Raw genomic sequence first — 21,342 nt, forward strand, 5'->3', positions numbered from 1 at the left:
GGGAAACAGCTTTAGGAGGTTTTTAATCACCTGGGTGTTATTTTTTTCATCTGTAAAGTCTGGCACAATTACAGTGGCGGCATTTTCTATCTTTCGAGCGCTCTACTGTACCATATGCACAGCCTCCATTCAATCAGAACTTATAAATAACCTTTACATGTGTGAAGTAACATTTCAAACGCCAACGTGTCTGTCAAACAACAACATATCTCCCACTGACACTCGGTTTAAATATAAAAAGAGCACTTCACGCAAAATGTATTAAATACGTTTGAAATACGTCGTTTTCAGCAAAAGACAAGTTGACAAGTTGTTACACTTTTGTGTATTACAGTGTAACTTTCCAAAAATAATGCACAGTGTGAATATCGTATCGATTCGAGTCATGCTGTTCTCAGCCTTACACACTCTACAAACACCTGGGTCAGATAGATATGACCCAAAAGGGGTCATAATTTGACCCAGAAAAGGGTCAGGGTCCATGGGACCCAAGTATTTTTAGAGTTCATTCTGACCGACTCAACTGCTCAACACTGAGCAATATTCCACGAATTGGTGACACTCATAATTGCTTTTTAGAGTGCATTCTGCCCGACTCAACTGCTCAACACTGAGCATTATTCCACGAATTGGTCACACGTTATACTCCTCTAACTAAAGCGTCCTGTGAAAGAAACTTTAGTTACTTTGGAAATCAAATGTAAGCCAATAAAATGTCTGCTTGCTTTTTTCAACATCCACCTGTAAATTGACGTCTCTTGTAGAGAGGCAACGGGCAAAGCGATGCGACTACAAAACGTGCAGCAATGTTCAGATTTTGCTGGAAGCTCACTTTGGCCATAATTATTGACTTTATGTTGACCAGGATTTCGTAGCAACACTCAAAGACAACATCTCGGCTAATCATTTTAACAATTTCGAAAGCAGCCCTCCCAAATGTCAGCCGGCCTTGTGATTTATTAAGCCTACCTGACATAATTATGACATACTACAGATAGAGACCTCTACAAGACACAACGGAGAACCTAGAGAGAAAGCACATTATGATATCCCCAACAATGCCCATTCGGTGAATTCCTTCAAGAGATACAACAAGGAACACCAGAGTGAAGACTGACAACTTGACACTTGAGAGACATAACGGAGTCTTCATATCTCATCACCAGTACGACATAAACACCTCTATTCAAGTTCAAGGAAAGGTTAACTTGACACGCATATTGTGAACATTGAATATTTTTACCGACTCATACACATAAATCATCCCTGTTGAGGTTCAAGGTAAGGTTAATTTCAAAATCGTCTAATGAACAATTAACAAGATTATTTTTCTGCAATGCACGTTTTAAAAAAACATTGTCAGTTTGTCCTCTTTTAGAACATTATCTTTCCACTCTTCCAACATCAGTCTGTAGAGTAGACATGACTAATAGGGCGGGGTCGTCTCTTAGTCTGAGAAGGTACTTTGAGAGGAAAGAGGAGGGGTTCACGACTAGCAGGTATATAGGATCTAGGAGGGCTGGACCAACTAAAACAAGCAGGCAGTAATCATCAAGGGAGTAAGACAGTAAATATAGCGAAAACAAGAACACAGAGGCACAAAAATAAAGAAATCATGAAAGAAATGAGAAAAATGAAGCCTCAAGGAAGGGAGAATCTGCAAATACATGTATAAGGATTGATATTCTTAATGATGTGATATTATGTACCAATAGACTAATTTATTCTTAGATCTACATCGACTCCTTTGGGAAACTTATACATAATCAACATGGCAGACTTAACACGCTGCAAAGGCCTTGGACTGGAATGAACTAGAGTGCTTTTGAGCCTTCAAGCTCTCTTAACCTTAATACGTAAAGCACGCCTCCTATATTGAACTCGAACCGTCTTGTCCAAGCCTCAACGGTTTAGTGATCTTCAAATCCATTTAGGCACATTTCCCTCGCAATATTTAAGTGTCACACCTTTAGGCTGTATTGGACCATTACAAATTAACAATTTACACATTCGATTACGCAAACACTTAACTAGCTCATAGTTTTCATATCCCACGCACCATGCCTACATTACAAAGGCAGGAATCAACAACCAAGGATCTGCAAATTATACATCTAAATTTTAGAACACACCCATACAGAAGTAATATTAAGGAGCTTTATTATTATTCAGCATAAACTTATAAGAACAACCCAGGAAGGCTTCATTATTTTGAAATGCAAGACCTTATCGGGTCTCCAATGTAACGGATTCACAGAGAAATTACAAAAACTGACTCAAACAGCTCATCATTTTTGTGCGCTCACTAAAATAGAACTGACCACCACAACGCTTTAAGTATTAAAAAAAATCCCCAAGGAAAATGTGTCATGAAATTGAATCCCATTGATGTATCTTGCTGTTGTCCATGCAATAAATTAATTCTTGCTGACAGCAAGCTGACATTGTCCTACCTCAGTCATGGTACTACTGGCCCATCTCCGGCTGATTTTACCCACCTCAAACCACAATCCATCCAGGGAATCCTTTTACAATCTATTATTTATGTTACTAGGGTTCAATGAACGGCTTTGGAAGGCACGGGGTGATTACTTGGCCATTATAAGACCCTCAAGGTTGAAAGATGTTCACTAATGTTACCGCAATGATTGACCTAAGGAGGAGAAAAAGTGACAAAGTCTCTCCCAGGATTTAAGAGCACTTGATGTGCAGAACACAATTGTTATTTATTTGTTGTTATTATGCCCGGTCCTAGAAAAACACCCAAAATAGCACTGTACAAATGTAGGTCGTTCACATCCACCCACAGCTCATCAGGCGACAACACCCACGGACCCACCTCAGCCTGCAGGTAACAAACAATCTACCCTGAAATTGGACAATATTTTCCTTAAAAACTGTACTAAACACTGAGCATCCTTCATCTGAATCCACTGGCATGTACAAAATGATTTGAATCATAGAAATCATTTCTTGAACTTCACTCAATCAGGACAAGAGTTTCTATAGCCTGTAGGCCCTATCCAGCAAAGTCTTCAGAAAACCAGGTATCGGGATTCAGTAGATTTCAGAAGACCGAAGGAAAAAAAGAATACTTATGACGAAACAACAACGTCAATTTGGTTACAAAGTGCTTGTTGACATGACAGAACAATGTGTACCTCCAAATACATCAGTCATATCATGTTTGTGCAATAAACCTCTAAAGATGTTTATGTTAACGTGTAAATATGATTCTGCAGGTTTCACATGAGTAGAAATAAGTATGTCCAGGTATTCATGGCAATGATGAAATTACTTGATTGTACGTTTTAAAAGGCCATCAAAGCAAATTTCTGCAAATTGAAGGGAAGTATCTGCTATTTCTTCAAGTACACTAGACACATTACATGCAGCGTCTGACCTCAAAGACTTAGAAATACACTGTACTACTTGCTCCTCACATGGCCTGGTGTCAACATTCGCTGCACAAAGTATGATCCCTCCTTAACCATGAAGAGTAGGAAATGTGTAAAAATGATTGATATTGGCTCCATCTTAACCTGAACAGGTGTGAGAGATACAGTACATGCACCTACTAAAAGCAGTACACATTATACCTGTATCATGCTTAAGGGCAAACATCAAGCCTATAAGTCTTTCAATAAGGAGAGTACTTCTTGTTCAGGTAATGAATGCTCATAAATAGAACTACTTTCTCCTTGAAGCCCTGACATGCAACAGAGGTTTACTTATGAAACTGAACTTGCTGAAAATGTCAAACGATAGTCACTGAAAGGTTCTGTTTGTCTCAGACCTTAAATTCCTAGGCCTACATCTTGCCCGGGTCATTGCCTCAGTTAATGTGTGGTTAGGGACTTGTTTGTGGATAATGATGAATTAATAGTATTTCAGATGTACTTTGTTACAATCATCTTGAATTCCATTTAATTTCCATTAGTGGAAAGGGGTTTAAAAGATGAGGGCTGCAAGTCCGTATCATCATAACATTCCCAAGTCACTGGTGTATGTATCTCTGCCTTTAGTGCTACATTGTACTTACCTCATGACAGGCACAGTCTTGACGTAAATGCCGTATGGACCAACTCAAACAGCTACTTCCTCAGAATATCTTGCCAAGGACAGACCAGATGTTTCACAGGACCAGGACGATGGGTCAAAAGTTCTTCCAGTTCAGCTGATTTCTAAGAAGATGTGAAAATGGATGGCACCCTCTATAACAAGCAGAACTAGCTGCCAGTCATTACGACCTTATCAAAAGACCAGACATTCCTTGCTCGTTAAATGCAAAAGTTTAATTGTTCCAAATGAACCGGTGAAAAATTTATTCCTCCTGATATTTTCTACACATGAGCAAAACAACTGTTATGCAAACATGCATTCAGAAATCATAGAATCCCTAATGTTAAACATCAGTTGTAAATTATCCACTGAAAAATCCTAAAATAAGCACTTGGTATTTTAGAGGTCAGAGTGATGAATTAGTATTATATTAAAAAATTGATTTAGTCTCATTCACTTTACAAGCACACTAAAACATGTAATGTAGGCCTTTGTGCTACCTTATGCTAAGAGACTCAGGAAAGCTGAAGATTTTTTCTCACCTGATTTGAGACTGATCAGCTGATTGCAGGGCAAACATGTTGCGCAGTAGCAGGTTTGCTCCTTGCAGCGTTAACAAAAAATCCAACTGTTGCTAAATGTAACAACTGCTTCAAAATGAAACTGAATATCCTCTCCGCTGATAGTATGCAATCTGGTTGGGTAATGGAGACTATGTCTTTCTCAAAAACTTTTACAAAAATTCATTCACTGCTTCTCACTCCAACCCAACCACATGTCCTTCTGTCTTTCCACACAAACCACACAGTTACCTCTCCACAATCTTACGAGTACGTAAGCACACATTATCAGCAAAATCAGAAATAATAGAAAAGTATTCACTCACTGCAACATTCCGTTGACAGACCTGGACCAACATTTATAATTCTTCACTAACCGATAGATCATAAGCCAATTTAGTATTCCGACAGCGCATGAAGCACATTGTAGGTCATTTGAGAATATAAATCCATGTGCAAGGTCAGCCTTATCAGCTCAGCCATACACTGATTCATACACACTACATGTCATCCAGCTAGCATGACATCAGGTGCTTCATTTTTGACTGACCTTGCCTTTTAAGTTGAAATACCAAATTGGCTTATTCTGTGATCAGAATTTGCCATTTTAACTGCAAGCACAGGGTTCAGCACTTAAAATTAAGTAAAAAATCCTTAGTACAGAGATTAGGCATGACCATCTCCTACGGCTGCCAAATATTCTGTAATTATACTAAGCATAGCTCAGTGAATACAAACACATAACATTGTTCTCAACCTGCTTTATCACAACACTCACCTTTCTTGGCCTTAGAGCTGGACGTTGTAAATGAGTTTGCAGTGAATAAGCCATTCTCAATATCCTCTGAATTTGTTTCTGTGGTATTTGGGTCTTCTTGGAAGAAATCAAACTCATCTTCTGGCTCGTCACTAAATAAGCTGGATTGTTGGCTCCCGGAACTACATGTAAACATCAGAGACAAGACCAATTTCAAATCACTAGTTCTGAGAGGGCATGAATAAAAACTTTGCTTGTAGCATTTTTCAAAATTCTACTCCACCCACATGTCATAGAAAGTACATGTACCACCACAAATCACAGCATTCCATTCTATCTTGATGATAATCGATTCTTGTTCCAATGGCCCTAAATCCTCCAATTTCAATACATTTTTGGATTCTTGTGGCAATGGCCCTAAATCCTCCAATTTCAATACGTTTTTGGATTCTTGTTCCAATGGCCCTAAATCCTCCAATTTCAATACGCATTTTGGATTCTTGTTCCAATGGCCCTAAATCCTCCAATTTCAATACGTTTTTTTGATTCTTGTTCCAATGGCCTTAAATCCTCTAATTTCAATACGTTTTTTGGATTCTTGTTCCAATGGCCCTAAATCCTCCAATTTCAATATGTTTTTTCCCAAATACCTGGAGGATATGGGTTAAGTAGAGTCCTTCCTTATTTAGAAAACTTTCCCATACCATAAACTTTTAAACATGGAATGTCCCATCCTTACGATGGTGTCACTGAAAACTTTAAACAAATTGTGAACAATGTACATTTAAATGATTGACACAAATTTCCAGTGATAAATTTATGGTGTTCCTTTGATTGTATTTTACAGGCATCATTTACAAGTAAAATGAATGCCAAATTGCATCAATCAAAATGTCAAACGTCTACAAGGGGCCGTTCCGTTTAAATATTTGGGAAAATTCTGTAAATAGATTTGGAACTTTTTTCGTATGTCCCATCCTTCATGTTGAATCAAGTTATGAGATCCCTTATACAATCAATCCATCCAGTTCAATCCTCCTAAGATGTACCAAGCAGCATACCTGAGCAGTTTACTTCTTCTCTTTGGTAGTCCTTGTGGCAACTCCTTACCATCTGTGGTCTCTTCTTTTGAGTCCTTTTCTTCATCTTCTCCTTCAACTTTCTGAATCATTTCTGGCTTAACTCCTATTTGAAATATAAAACACATTTTGAACTCTTTACTCAAAAGGGGATGGTGCTTCGACTGAGACAATTTTAACCCTTGAATAGCTGGGCTACTTTGGCCTTCACACATACATAAGAATTTGATGTTTCTTTTAAACTTGGCATACATGTAAAGACACTCGTTAGCATTATGAATGTGAAGTTTGAACTCACTCAGATGTATGGTTTTATTGTTACAATCATTTGCAGTGCATGCCTAGATGCACTGCATTGAACACCAAGTGGAAAAGTATACTTTTTTGCTGACCTGCCTTGGAAATATATATACAAGTTGCTGCAAGAACGGTAGATGCGATTTTCATAAAACTGGAGTCAAAATGACCACAAAGAGTTACCCTAAAATCTCCTGAAGGCTCAGCTCCTGAAAAAAAATGCACTGTGGTGATATCAGAAACACTACAAATACAACGAAGAGTGCAGATGCCCCCCCAGCTCTTTGGCTACGGATATACATATACATTGGAAAGAGTCAACGACAGAAAACTAATGTTAAGCTATTGCTACATGCATTGCGGCTCGCAGGTGAGTAGAAATGGCCATAAAACAACCAATTTAGATACTTGGTATTGCCTTATGTTGCTTTGACCCAGATAACAGCCACCATACCCGATGTTTATGGGCTCAATGGGCAGGAATAACAATAAAGTGCCTTCAACACAAATATTAATAGATACGTATGCTTTCCAAATACGTTTTAAAATAACAAATCTATATAAACCATGATTTTCTTATTACCAGTGGTTTTGAACAACTCTTTACACTCAATATCGGTTCTTCTTACCAAGGAATGTCAGCACAGGATTACTACAACAGACTTTCTTGTTTGAGGCAATGAAGCGCATCAGGTTATCAAAACACTGTCGCCTCTGCTGAGGTGTGCTATCCTTCACAAGCAAAACTTTGCGTGGCAGATCGGGGAAGATTGTTGCAGGAAAGCGCTCACTTAGGGTTTTATGCAGTGCTTCAAAATCACCGTATCTTTTGACAACCTAATGAAAGGGAGAAAGACGGACAAACATTCTCAATCTGTCCAAGATGAATATGTGTCATGTATTACCTCTGAGTCTCTCTTCAATGGAGAGGGTTTTGAAAAAGGATTCCTAAAAGTTCCAGGGTTCACAATTTCAACTGAATGGCTCAACTGTGTTCGGTAAAATGTTGATCTTGCATATAACTTATAACAAGTCCAGCAATGTAGTCTGTGAGCTTTAAGCTTTTCATGGTGAAGGTAGTAAGTTAGTTGTAGAGGTTTGCAGTAGCACCACGCAAGGATCTCTCTTTTGTGAGTGCGTGGTTCTGAAAAAAAAACCACAAGCGGGTACTCAATGTTTTGGACAGTATGCTCTGTCCTTCATCAGGAGACTACAGAGGTTCCCATGGTGAAACTGCTTCTATTGTATCTGTACTCCTCGAGTGGTTGGATCTTCTTCACACCTCACCGCCTACTGACACAATATAACAACTTCATCATGGGAACCTCTGCAGTCTCCTAATGAGAGACAGAGCATACTGACTGAAATGTTGAACACGCACTTGTTGTTTTCAGAACCACACACTCACAAACCTCTACAACTAAATGTAGTTTGTCTTTGCTTGTATTATCCGTTCATTATATACATATATTTGTAACAAAGCAGCCGGCGGTGAATTTATGATGTTAGTTTTAGTGAGTGAATTTTATGTTACCCAGTCTGATGGTCTGATGACTTTATGTCAAGAAAAATATGAGTGCTGAGTTCTCATATAAAACCTCCGTGTTAGTTTCAGTACTTTTGAATCTACGCTCACCTCCTACTGTTTACAACGTTTCAACAACTGTATAAGCTTACGCTCTTTTGACTTTTAGAGCCAAGAACATCACTTTCCAAGTTAAATATTATACATACCATGAACTGTACATTATTGTCCATTTTGTTTTTGATTGTTTTGAAGTAAGGCAAGTTGGTGATGACTATCACATGATATTCTTCATGACTCATCAACATTCCACTGACTTCGCGATATTCTGGAACAAAGATATCCAGTCCTGTTTCTTTGTTCTTGATTTCCCTGTTAGAAAATTCAAAATTAAATTAAAAGTCCAAAAAGGTAAATAATGCAAACTGGGATTCCGAGTAACTAGGAGTAGGGGGAATATACCGGGTTTAGACCTTGCCTATTTTTACTGGGTACCTACTCAGCAAAAAATGTTTTTAAAAATATGTATGAAATATCCACTTGGTACCAACCTGGAAATAATGTTTAAAATTTAACATTTTAAATCTCTTATTTTATATGAGGAAACAAGTTGCCACCTACTAGCCAAGGCCTTGACAATCTGCTGGTACTTTCACTTCACTCATGCAAAATATGAAAAACCAGCAACAAGTTCTAAGGTACCAGCAATGTTCCTCTTTCTGACTCTCACAGGCGACGCACTGTGCTGTGACAAATTCTGTATTTACTTTGTTTTTATCATTCAATATTTTTGTTATTGTTGCATGTTTTAAAAATTTGTTTTTAAAATTAGTTGGTTTTAACACCTTGTTTTTCTTTTTTTTTTCCATATGGTGTGCTCATGTACCTCCTGGTGGTTCACTAGCCAAAGGGAAGAAGAAAGCACATCTCTAAAATGAAAATCATCTCTGAAATGGAAATAAATTTGTCGTAACCTTGGGTTAAAACCAACTTCCAAAACAATCCCTGCATGGCGATTACTAGCAGCGGTAAAAAAAATAGTAAAACATAAGGTAATATGCCTCATTAATTTAAAAGCAACATAAAAGAACATAGTGAGGTGCATCACAGTACGCGGTAATTATAATATTTCTAAAAATAGATGCGGCTCTACCTGCACTAACTTTTTAATGGCCAGCTGCAGATACATGTAACTTTTGGCACAGAGTTCTAGGAGAGGATAGGGGTAGTTCTTATACTGTATCAGGGCAGCCCTGGCAGAGCCATTGGGGGGCTCACTGCCTTCAACAACTCAGCGACTTTTAATACACCTAAAGGTTATTCGCCAAGTTTTTCATAAGATCCTTTTTTCCTTTAATATTTCCCTCGCGATAACTTTTGCTTTCTATCAGTCTGGAACTTCTTGTTCAATTTCTCGGTTTAATTTTGGATATTTTTTTGGCCCTGTATGGTAACACTGTATACTCAGTGTTTCCCTGAAAGTTTGTGAAAAAACTCAAACTCATGACTTCTTGCATACTAGTGCAGGCATCTTAACCACTAAACCACAGACGTTGCCAGTGAGGTCTGGCTGGTTTGAGTCAGATATTACAGCGGATACTGCGAACAACTATTTCTAAGCACGGGTTTGCGTTGGGGAGATGTTAAATTAATTTGGATTTTTTTTTTTGCCCTGTCCCAATTTCTTGGTTGTTTTTAATTTCTTGAAGTTTTGTATTTCCGTGCATTTTGATTTTCTCCCTGAGTAGCTTAATCTTCTTGAGGAAAACTTCAAGCTAGTTATATTTTCGATTTTAAGTCTTTTTGCTGTGTCTGACCATGGAGCTGACCCCTTTAATTCAACATGTATCCCTCGCTGCGCAAAATGCAAATTGTGATAATTGTTGCTGGTGTTCAACTGCCAGCAGTGAATAAACAATATTTCAAAGGGATTCATGTTGTAATTGTCTTTATAGATAACATTGGGGATCAATGTGCCTTTGGGTAGATCATGGAGGAAGGACACAGAAGGAGGGCCATAACATGTGGCCATTTACCGCCTTCTGGCGTGCCTAGTACATGTATGTCCATAACCAGAGTGCAGCGAATGCTTGCTATGCACCACCTGTTTCACAACCATAGGCACCCTTTGAACCCCAGGATCAAAAAGCCGCAATTTTTCGCTGGTGATCTGCATCCTTAAAAGTTGTGTACTGCAGTACAGGAAGTTATATATTCTTGCCATCGTTGGTTCTTGGTATGATAAGACAACATCAAATTTAATGCATGCACGTTTATTGTATTAGGCTGTGTACCCAAAGTGTTCATGTGCAGTCACTGTCCTTATCGAATGCATTTATTCTGGAGTAATTTTGGGAATAAATAGCCACGTTGTTTAAAAGCTATTGTGTTTATTTGAACCATTTTCATTACAGCATTTAGACAGAAAGGTAATTTATGAGATCTCATGATCACTCCTTGTTATGAAATAGTGCATTTTGTTTGTTATGAACTAAACTGTCCAGTGGTGGTAGCCATGTTGGTGGCTAGTCTAAGCCAAATTCTCCAAATGCATGGAGAATGGAACAGCGTGTCATAATAACAAAAGGTTTATTCACGATGGCAAAAGTAGATCTATTGTTAAAGATTTTTCGCTCTCTATTTCCTGGCCACGGCGATAAGTTGTAGTTAATTGCAAAGAAAACACCACAAATACTGCTAGGATATTACTGGCCTCACTTGTACGGTTAAGCTGCAGGCAGTAATCAGGCATTTTGGGAATGTTTGGTATTGTTAGTCTTACCGGGCGGCAATGCTCATCGAACACTTTGAAGTGCCAGAGTTGCAACTCCGTCCGTGTCCTTCCCCCTATTATGTCAGTCACAATTAACACGACGTTTTTACTTTCGCGGTGTACTTTGAAACTGACACCGGGTATGGAGTTTAACATGAAATCAAACCAATCCACGCCGTAGAAACCGGGTGGAACAATGATTTGTCCTCTTTTACCCAGTGGCAACGGCGTCGCTGCCCTGATGGTGGTAATTCTTTTGTCTTGGTTATTTCTGTTAAATCCATCTTGCATAAATTCTAAAGCTTGTCTTCTACCTTCTGTGATGAATTTCCCTCTGTCTCGCAGTGAAACCACCAAGCTGCATGCAGTAAAAAATTGTTTATCATTTTGTTCCCTTATCACTATAGCAAATTGGACTAGTTTATTTTTTGGTAGTTTTATTAATTCAAGTTCTGTTTTAATCATGAGCTTTGTTTCATCAAACTTTTCCCTTTCATTTCCGTTAATTAAATGGTTTATTACTCAATTAAAACATTCTCTGCTGGGTTGGAGTATTTCACCAATGAGTGAATCCTCGTTTAGGATTGTTGATTCTCGCTGAGGCCTCAGTCCTGCTCGCGGTCACTTGTGCCGGTTGTTGTTGCTCTTGTGTTTCCTCCATTAAAAATTGTTTTTAATAATACCAATTTTTTGTTGAAACTAAGATGTTTTGTAGTGATCAATGTTGGCAACAAAAGTCTAGCATAATGTTATAGCCCAAAAGCTCAATTGGTAAAGCTACATCCAATAGACTATAACACTAGTAAAGACTCAATAAACTCTCGCCCACCATGGTCACAATTTCTCTGCTAAACTTAAGTTCATAATGCTGCAAAAGCTTTTCTTGCACGGTGAGGTCTAAAGCTACGGTTTCTTGAACGTTATACTCTTTACCAAAGTATTTTTAGAGTCACCAGAAGCAACTACCGTGCTTAAAAGATCATTGAACGGCCCGGGGGTGTCGTTTTACACAAGTTTAAAATTGTCCCTATATTGTCCATTCTTAAATAATAATATATACTTCTTGTTTATTAACTATACCTTGCGCAACTTTTTAAAATTTGTTGAATGCGGTTTCAAATCGCAGACACTCGCAGGTGTACTACGTTAAATTTAGTGCAATAACAATTTGCGCAAAAGATCTGCGTACTGTTAGATAGGTAACATTTGTTTTTTTACTTATAACAAATAAGAAACGTCGCTAAGCGAACTGTCGGCTAGTAGTTTCGGCTTGCTCAGCTTTTGAGTTGTGTTGCTTGTAGTTATAATAGTGTTGTTGCAGCAAGCTTACAACAAGCTTACAACAAACCGTGAGACACAGTCGGCTCTGTTTTTATGACCAGTTTGGAGTATTTCACGTTCCGCAAATGCCACTTCAAGCGAGCTCGCTAGTCATTTCGAACCACGTCGTTCTCGTCCAGCCCTTGGTCAAAAGACCTGCGATGTTTATATAGCGGTCCATCCCTTTTGCAGTTGTCTGGAGGGTGGAGATCCATTCACCAATTAAAATAAGGATGGGAGGTGAAAAACCAGACCAAAAAAATGGACTCGAGGCAACTGTGGCTTGATTCCGTTTTATTTATTCCTGGTGTCAATCAGCAAAGAAATTGTAACCAAAAAGAAACAAAACACAGGGGACATTATTGAGTTATGGCTTACATGGACATCGTAATAAATACTGATCTTTTAACAAACTTGTTTACGTGATATTGTGAACAACATAGATGTAGATGTCGTTAAATTTATTGTATATCAGTCCCAGATACATAGCTGTCATTTTCACAACCCAGAAGTAGCATGATCCTAAAGCAAACCAGCATGACCAGGGTAAGGAAAACATTTGAAGAGATCTTGACATAAAAATCATACGTACAAGAATTTCCATTTGAAGAATTTATTAAACTTTCAACATTAAACTATAAAAAAGTGGCAACTACACCCATCTGTGCAAATCAAACTTCTGAAATACTTCAGGCTGCTCAAAACATCAAGAACTTCTAAAATACAAATAACTCTTCTCAACGCATCAAAAATCACAAATGTGCTTCACTAATTCATCCAACAAATTCTCTAATACATGAACGTGTACTTGCTCATTACAAAGCAACTTCTCAAACTCTTCATGAACGTACAAATCTCTACAGAGAAGGTTTCTTCACTGACTTAAAATTTATGGCAGGAAAAAAAATGTGGTTATGAACTACTAACATCATGTAGTGTTAGAATCAGAAGCCTGAGAACATGAAAGATTTTACTTTAATATCCAACATGTTTACATGTATGTTAAATGGGATTGATGTTCGTGCCTCAGTCCTTGGCAATGACATAAATTCAACACATAAATTACTTTTAATCGTTCACAAAAACCTTAACAACAACAGCCATTTACCCTGTGACTTAAGTTGGCATGTGATTTGAATCCAGTTGGACAAAATGAAGTATCCAAATTCTCTCAAATATTGGTCAGGTACAAATGCTATAGAGAGGCAAGAAAATGTTGTCTTGTCTAACAAAATTGGGAATGTTTCCTGTCCATGATTCATATCTCTTCAATATTTCTACAGGATCTAACTTTTACTGAGATGATAAATTAAAAATCTGGCATCGTGATGCAATATTCTCTAAAGGAACTAGGAAATGAATTTTTCTTAAAATCACTCTTTGTGTCTCTCTGTACTCTTCTTCCATGTAGGAGGATTATTTGACATCTTTTTTGAGCTGCAAACGTGAACTGAATGGTGCACTTTTTCAAACATTAAAAACTGACCAAGCATTTCTGGACAAGTGAGGCCGCTTTTTCTTTGATGTAAATCCAGGAACACATGGTCCAGGTTGCATGTTTTCATGTTCAAATTGTGAATCATAAATTTGCAATCTGGGAACATTTCTGTCAAAAAGATTTTCGCTGGATTATTGCCATATTCTTACACAGCAATAAATTGCCAAAAAAAATAAAATCTGCCATAGCAGTGGTTGAAAAAATCTAGAAATTTTCTGTGCACAAATCAGAGCAACATTGAGATTCACTGCCTTGGATGACATCGTAATTTTGCTTATGAATATTCAAATTGCATTAGCATGAAAACAAAATTTGGGTTAAAATTGCAAAACAAAAATTTAAAATCAGGTTAAATGAAACCCAAAGATGCAATTTCAAGGGTTTTAGTAAAATTTATAAAAGTATTTCTATTTCCTGGTTCCTTTAAATCCAGTTTTCCACATTGCTCTCAAAATACATGCATTGCAAATGGAAGTCCTTACCTTCAATCTCCAAAGATTTTTAACAGGCCACTTTATTTTCTTTACACGTGAGAGCATCCATGCCTCTAAGATCTTGAAGACGATTTTGACTTTGGGTCTCAACTTCACATCTGTAGGTAATAAATAATTAAATAATTAAAATAAATAAGTAGCAATACTTATGAAACTGAGAGAATTGACATACATGTACAGTCTACCCAACACATGATGGCCACCCCTTCAAAAGAAATGGTATGGCCCAGCTAAAATAAATCCATCCATGCATGCTACGGTGAGGTTAGAAATCCAAAATCTTTATTGCAGTAATTTTTTATTAATAAGCTATAAATTAAGCTGAGGTCCAATATTTTAATTCTCAGTTGAATGAAAAACAGTTACAGTACAGTTCAGTTACTGTACATACATGTATCTTTATTTGAAGCCTGTTATTCTGTGATAATCACTGCAGCAAAGTTTGTACGGAAGTTTGTATCCTGTAAGTGTAACGCTAAGTGACTCCGGCCTTAGGCCTACTTTGTCATGAACGCTCAGCAGATGAAGACTCATTTTGCCAGTAATTATTTAAAAGAAAGTCATATAAACAGCACAACAAAATGAAAGCCTGATACAATCTAACTATGAAGATGAGAAATATCACAATGCAAACTCAAAATTACGACTTACCCTGGAGAACAAGGTAAACTCCTGTGCTCGTAACCAATGTGTGTAACAGCTCCTGCAGGTGCGCATGAAGTTACAAGTACATGTAATTAAACACGTACGTGTTTGTAAATAATAACTTGAAAGCTGGTGTAAGCAGAATCACAATTGGCCTGACAGTAACCCAAAAAGTACGAGCCTTAATAAGGTTCAATTAGAATACTTTTTATATCATAGTCTGAATCTTTCTTAACAACACTTTTTAAAGACAGTCACATGGTGGCGCTGTTTCTGTTTACCGCGAGTTGAAGAATCATGAGAGTGGGTTGGGGCCACCGAAACTGCAATTATACACACAAAATGTCTATGAATTGTGCTAAAACTGTGACTTTTAGCCTTGAAAGTACAAGCTACAGTTGAAGTCATACTTCAATATTTCATATCAGTTAGATGCAGTTGAAGTCATACTTCAATATTTCATATTAGTTAGATGCAGTTGAAGTCATACTTCAATATTTCATATCAGTTAGATGCAGTTGAAGTCATACTTCAATATTTCATATAAGTTAGATGCAGTTGAAGTCATACTTCAATATTTCATATTAGTTAGATGCAGTTGAAGTCATACTTCAATATTTCATATCAGTTAGATGCAGTTGAAGTCATACTTCAATATTTCATATCAGTTAGATGCAGTTGAAGTCATACTTCAATATTTCATATCAGTTAGATGCAGTTGAAGTCATACTTCAATATTTCATGTCAGTTAGATGCAGTTGAAGTCATACTTCAATATTTCATATCAGTTAGATGCAGTTGAAGTCATACTTCAATATTTCATGTCAGTTAGATGCAGTTGAAGTCATACTTCAATATTTCATATCAGTTAGATGCAGTTGAAGTCATACTTCAATATTTCATGTCAGTTAGATGCAGTTGAAGTCATACTTCAATATTTCATATCAGTTAGATGCAGTTGAAGTCATACTTCAATATTTCATTTCAGTTAGATGGAGCATTATGTTTTCTTCTTGACATTCTTTTAAGAAATCAAAGTGTTGCCTCCTGTTTTAACGATGTACAAAAATACACCAGGCAGCCTAGTTATTGATAGCAATTGTCATAACAGAAAAATCCGTCACTACGTAAGTGCTTAAAAGGAGCGCTAAAATATTGATATATGTTAATCTTTTTCAAATAATTTTTTACCAGCTCGGCGGTGGCTTGTTTCCACCTATAAGAGATTTAAAATGTTAATTTTTACAAAATTTTACAGGGTAGGTACCCAGTGGATATTTTAACATGAGAAAAATATTAGGTTTTTTTATGATTTGCTGGGAAAGTATGGCTGTGCTGAATATTCGAATATTCGATCAATCATCGAATATTCAAATATTATTTTCCAAATTTGAATACTAAAATGCAAAATTCATGAAAAGAAAGGGTGACTTTTTTTTGTCTTAAATGAGAAAAATTGCACTATGGAGTTTCAAGCAGATTCAAATGAAAAGCACCAGAAATATTACGATTCAATAATAAAATATTCATAAAAAAATTTAAAAGGAATAGGAATTTTCAGCAGGGCCAAAAAGTACCCCAGAACTGTGGGGTCCGACATCTGCTCTTCTCCCAGGTGGGAGAGGAGCGGACGTCGGACCCCACAGTTCTGAGCAGACTTTGGACCCCACAGTTCTGAGCGGACGTCAGACCCCAAAGTTTTGGGGGTAGGCACAAAATATTGTTTGTCTCTTAAATCTTGCTAAATCATGGCTGGAGATACTCCTAGACTTAAGAAGCTATTATATTGATTGTATTATACAATTGTGTGAATTACTGCCACTGATTTTACACATGGTTTGTTCATCAACAATCTGCCAGTCGGTACAACCAAATATTTGGATATTCGATCGAATTGAGGGTCAAATATTCAAATGGTTTATTATCGAATTGATTATGGGTAAGTTCATTCATTCGTTCATTCACAAGTGAAAGGAAACTGAATACCTTTCACTTTATTCTTCACACAATTATTGCAGTAAAAGAAGTACAAAGAAAAAAAATGTGGATGGGGTCCCCAAACAGCAGCGCTTGTCGAGTAGGGACTCCATATACACTAACATACAGTCAAGATACATGTACAAACATGTAAAACACAAAAGAACAAATATACATGTAATATTAACATAATGAAAAAAAAAACCTGTAGCCTCGTGGAATAATCAATTACAAATATTTATTTAGTAGAAAAGTCTTAAATTTACATTTAAATAGTGAGAGATTTGCTGTGTTTTTTAAAGAAGAATCTAATGTGTTCCACAGCTTGGGACCCTTGTGTTTAACTGTTTTAGATGAAAGTTTAGTACACGAGTACGAGCGATGAAATTTGCTGCACTGTTCGTGTGAAATGGTGATGAATTTGGTCATTTCTTATAAACATTGAATTGATAAAGTTTGGTAAGTTGTTATTATGCAGTTGGTGCATGAGGGTTACAAGCTGGGACTTATAAATACATGTATCACCGACCTTTAAGGTTTTGCAATGGTAAAAAGTGGACTACTATGTTCCCAGAAAGAGGTAGAGTTGATTATGCGTAAAACTTTCTTTTGGAGCCTATGAATTCTGTTTACCAGACCTACTGTATGCCGCAGTTGCCCTAGGCAAGTATACCGTATGATACGTAAGGCAACACTAAAGTATTGAACAGGTTCAATAAAATGTTTTTTGGAAAAAATGACTAAAGCTTACATATTACACCTATATTTCTGAATACAATTGAACAAATGTGATTAATATGCTTTTTCCAAGAAAGACGTTTGTCAATAAATAGTCCTAAAAATTTGATAGAATCATTTTGTGTGATTTTTGTCAATAAACACGGCATGTACAGGATTACTTTCCTTGTAGTTGAACAACATAAAGCCGGTTTTCTTTAAGTTTATTGTCAGCTTGTTTGGCTTTAATCCAATTAGAGACATTTTGAAGTACAACATTTACTGTGTCAAAGAGTGTTTTAGGATCTTTCTTACCATAAAATATTTGTAACTATCATCTGCAAAAAGAATGAAAGAAAGGAGATCCGAAGATTTGTTAAAATCATTAATATACAAAGAAAATAAAAGGGGGCCTAAAATGGACCCTTGGGGGACTCCATGGGAAATTGTACAATAAGAAGATTGTGTACCATTCATACATACACACTGTTTGCGATTATGCAGATAACTCCGGAACCACTCCAAGGCAATTCCTCTGATACCATAATGATCAAGTTTAGATAAAAGTATGTCGTGGTTAAGTGTATCGAATGCCTTGGAGAGGTCCAGGAATATACCAATAGTAGAAATTGAATTATCTAAGTCATTAGTTATCTTATCAATTAGGTGAATAATAGCGTGTAACGTTAAATGTTTCTCTCTAAATCCATACTGATTATCTGCTATGATATTATTTTTGTCTAAAAAATGTAATGTACATTTGTAAATAACACGCTCCATTATCTGGGAAAAAGAAGTAAGAACAGAAATTGGTCTATAGTTATTAACGTGGCTAACACTGCAACTCTTATGAATAGGGGTGACCCTTGTGATTTTCATGCCGTCTGGTACGACACCAGTGGAGAGGGAAAGATTTATAATGTAAGTTAGTGGTTTTGAGATGGCTGGAATTAAAGTCTTAATTAGTGAACAGTTAATATGATCAACCCCCTGCACTTTTTTTATTCGGCAAATTGCATACCACATCAGTGATCTCTTCTTCCGTTACGAGAGAGAAAAATACAATTAGGATTAGGATTCACTAAGTATTCGAAGAAAATGTAGTCATTACTAGGAACTGCATCACAAAGATTCTCGCCTGTATTTGTAAAATAAGTGTGAAAGTAATTTGCAACGAGTCTAGGGTTATCAATGAAAGCACCTTCAGTTTCAATGGAAGTTATTTTGGATTGTGGATTAATATGTAAAACATATTAATCCACAAAACTATTTATGATTTTCCATGTATTTTTAATATAACCCTTTTCTTTGTTAGTACGTACCCAGTAAAACCAGTAAAAATAGGTGTGCTCTAAACCCAGCATATTCCCCCTACTCAAAGACTCTACAAACATGACAAATTACCTTTATGAACATTTGAATATAGTTGGCTGGGTGGCTACATATATCTTGTCACTTGTGTCTAAGTTACTCAGACTGGGGAAATGCAACTATTTCACAGTCATAAACTTATTTATTAGTAGCAACATCACTTAGAATATGCAAACGTTTTAGAGAGGATTGTAGTTTTCCAGTGATGTAAAAGCTAATATCCGAATTTCCACGCTTTCTATAGGATAGGCAAGGTTTCGAGTCAACTCGGACCCAAACCCACTCGGACCCATACCAACTCGGACCCATACCAATTCGGACCCACAACCAACTCGGACCCAATACTAACTCGGACCCAACCCCAGGTGTATGATTAACTTGTTGAAAATTTTTATTTTGTCCACTTTTACATTTTAGCATTTGGTAAATGACTTTTTTGCACTGCATGCTGCCGAGATGTAATGTCCTCTCTACACATTATGCAGGGAAACAGTGGCACAGGCTTCCCAGAATTTTTCCGTTTTCGAGTTTGAACGGGCATGGTGGTTAAAAACCGTAAAGGACTAGATTTGATAGCAGTGATGTCTTCGAACAAGTGATAAGTAACCGACGAGCGTCATATTTTTATGGAGGCACATTTCCTTTGATGTCTTATTTGCCGCTTGTAATCTGGAATCTTAATCAGGTATTAGCTTCCAAGGTACCGGCGTGATTAACCACAAAGACTAATTCTGTCACCTTCCATTCTTGAAACCCTATGATCGGGGAGTGGGAGCTTGGGACAAAAAATGGGAGCAGCTTTTGGAGAGTGATTGACAGTACCAAATCATTGACGCCCTTTCTCCAAAGTTTTTTTGGCATTCCAGATCACCAGCAGAAATCGAATGAACTTTCACCAAACAGCCCCCAAAGTTTTTGTTGCAATAAAAAGCCACAGATAGGCCTTCTGATGTACATAAGAGATGCTGCATACGTACAACAGATACTGCAGATATACATCAATATCACGAACATTGACCTTTTATAGTGTCTCATAGTGTTATTCCCCACTTCACTTTTTAATTTTTTTTTGGCCTGGCAAGTCTTACACCTCCACCTTGCCCCATTCCCCCCCCAATACCGGAAAGATTTAGGCAGATGGAGGAATTCATCCATACAGGCCTGAACTGACTGTCCAACTAACACAAATACATGTAGGTTGGTAATTTCGAACAACACAAATCCAATCATTTTAAGATAAAAATGTGGAATATTTCCTATTGGCTTAAACTTGGAGACGGTTTTGAAGTGTCGTATGTCTGCTCGCGAGCTCATTATTAATATTTTGTGATCCCACGGTTTCTTATTTTCTACAATAAGACGTGCCATAATCACGAGGGAGCATAGAATTATTTATATAAATCCCGAATTTGGGATTGATAGTTTCCGGTTCAGAGTATTTCTTTCACAAAAAGCCCCACTATGCGGGCCTATTTTGGATAGAGGCAGGCGGCTTCATTTACATGAGCGCATAATTTTACTGCTATTAGGGAAAAGGCGAATACAAAAGTTCATAAAATTGAAACGAAAAGTGATCAATCTGGCCATAATGTTGAATTTGAAGCGGAAAAAAAAGTATCTTGAAGCGAAAAAAAATGAAGGCGAGGTTCAAGAGTCGGCGCTATTTCGGCCTACGGGCGCGTATTTGGTGTAATGCAACCATAAGACTGAGTGGGTCCGAGTTGACTCGAAGTGGGTCCGAAATGGCATGGGTCCGAGTTGGTTGTGGGTCCGAGTTGGTCCTGGGTCCGAGTTGGCATGGGTCGGAGTTGGAATGGGTCCGAGTTGGTTTCGGTCCGAGTTGAAATGAGGCCTGATCCCCTAGGCAAGAGGGGGTGGGTACTTTTTCATGCAAATTTACTGAGTAAGCCTACTGTAAGTAAGAGTTTAACAACTGACCATAATTATGCCACTCAAGATTAAAATATATGTCAAACAAACACATGAGGTATACATTTGTGAAGTCACATACCTCGACGTTCCGATGGGGGAAGTCATTTTGAAGGGTTAACTACTCAAATTAATGAAAGAAACAGATGACAGGAAGGCAACCGACAGGATATGCGCAGTCCGCGCAGTTTGCAGAAAGGTGTTTATGGTGTGAGCCCTCAATCGACAGGGTTGTGTCAGCTTACTGAAAAGTGCTTCCAACAATAATGTTTTCCTCCTAAGTTGGTCTCACTGCAATGATGACGCAAAGATAGTTTTCTCAAAAAGTGAGAAGAACC

At 37.3% G+C, this 21,342-nt stretch overlaps 1 protein-coding gene across 2 annotated transcripts in view; it reads right to left on the reverse strand.

The window, feature by feature from the left end:
* Positions 1–21,233, reverse strand: part of LOC110987400 (uncharacterized) — a 107,880-nt gene extending 86,647 nt beyond the window's left edge. The window contains exons 1-7 of one of the 2 annotated variants that reach the window (XM_022250115.2): positions 21,087–21,200; positions 15,017–15,068; positions 14,354–14,463; positions 8,490–8,652; positions 7,385–7,592; positions 6,441–6,564; positions 5,401–5,561 (exon numbers count right to left, since the gene is read on the reverse strand). In XM_022250115.2, the coding sequence (XP_022105807.1) occupies positions 5,401–5,561; positions 6,441–6,564; positions 7,385–7,592; positions 8,490–8,588 (592 nt within the window). In that variant the 5' untranslated portion in view covers positions 8,589–8,652; positions 14,354–14,463; positions 15,017–15,068; positions 21,087–21,200. Of the gene's footprint in view, positions 1–5,400; positions 5,562–6,440; positions 6,565–7,384; positions 7,593–8,489; positions 8,653–14,353; positions 14,464–15,016; positions 15,069–21,086 lie in introns of both variants that reach the window. The other variant, XM_022250114.2, reaches the window with a different exon arrangement.
* Positions 21,234–21,342: the final 109 nt, after the last annotated feature.

Source organism: Acanthaster planci, linkage group LG02 (assembly GCF_054643075.1).
Source record: "Acanthaster planci isolate LZ-2023a linkage group LG02, COTS_SCS, whole genome shotgun sequence".
NCBI lineage: Eukaryota > Metazoa > Echinodermata > Asteroidea > Valvatida > Acanthasteridae > Acanthaster > Acanthaster planci.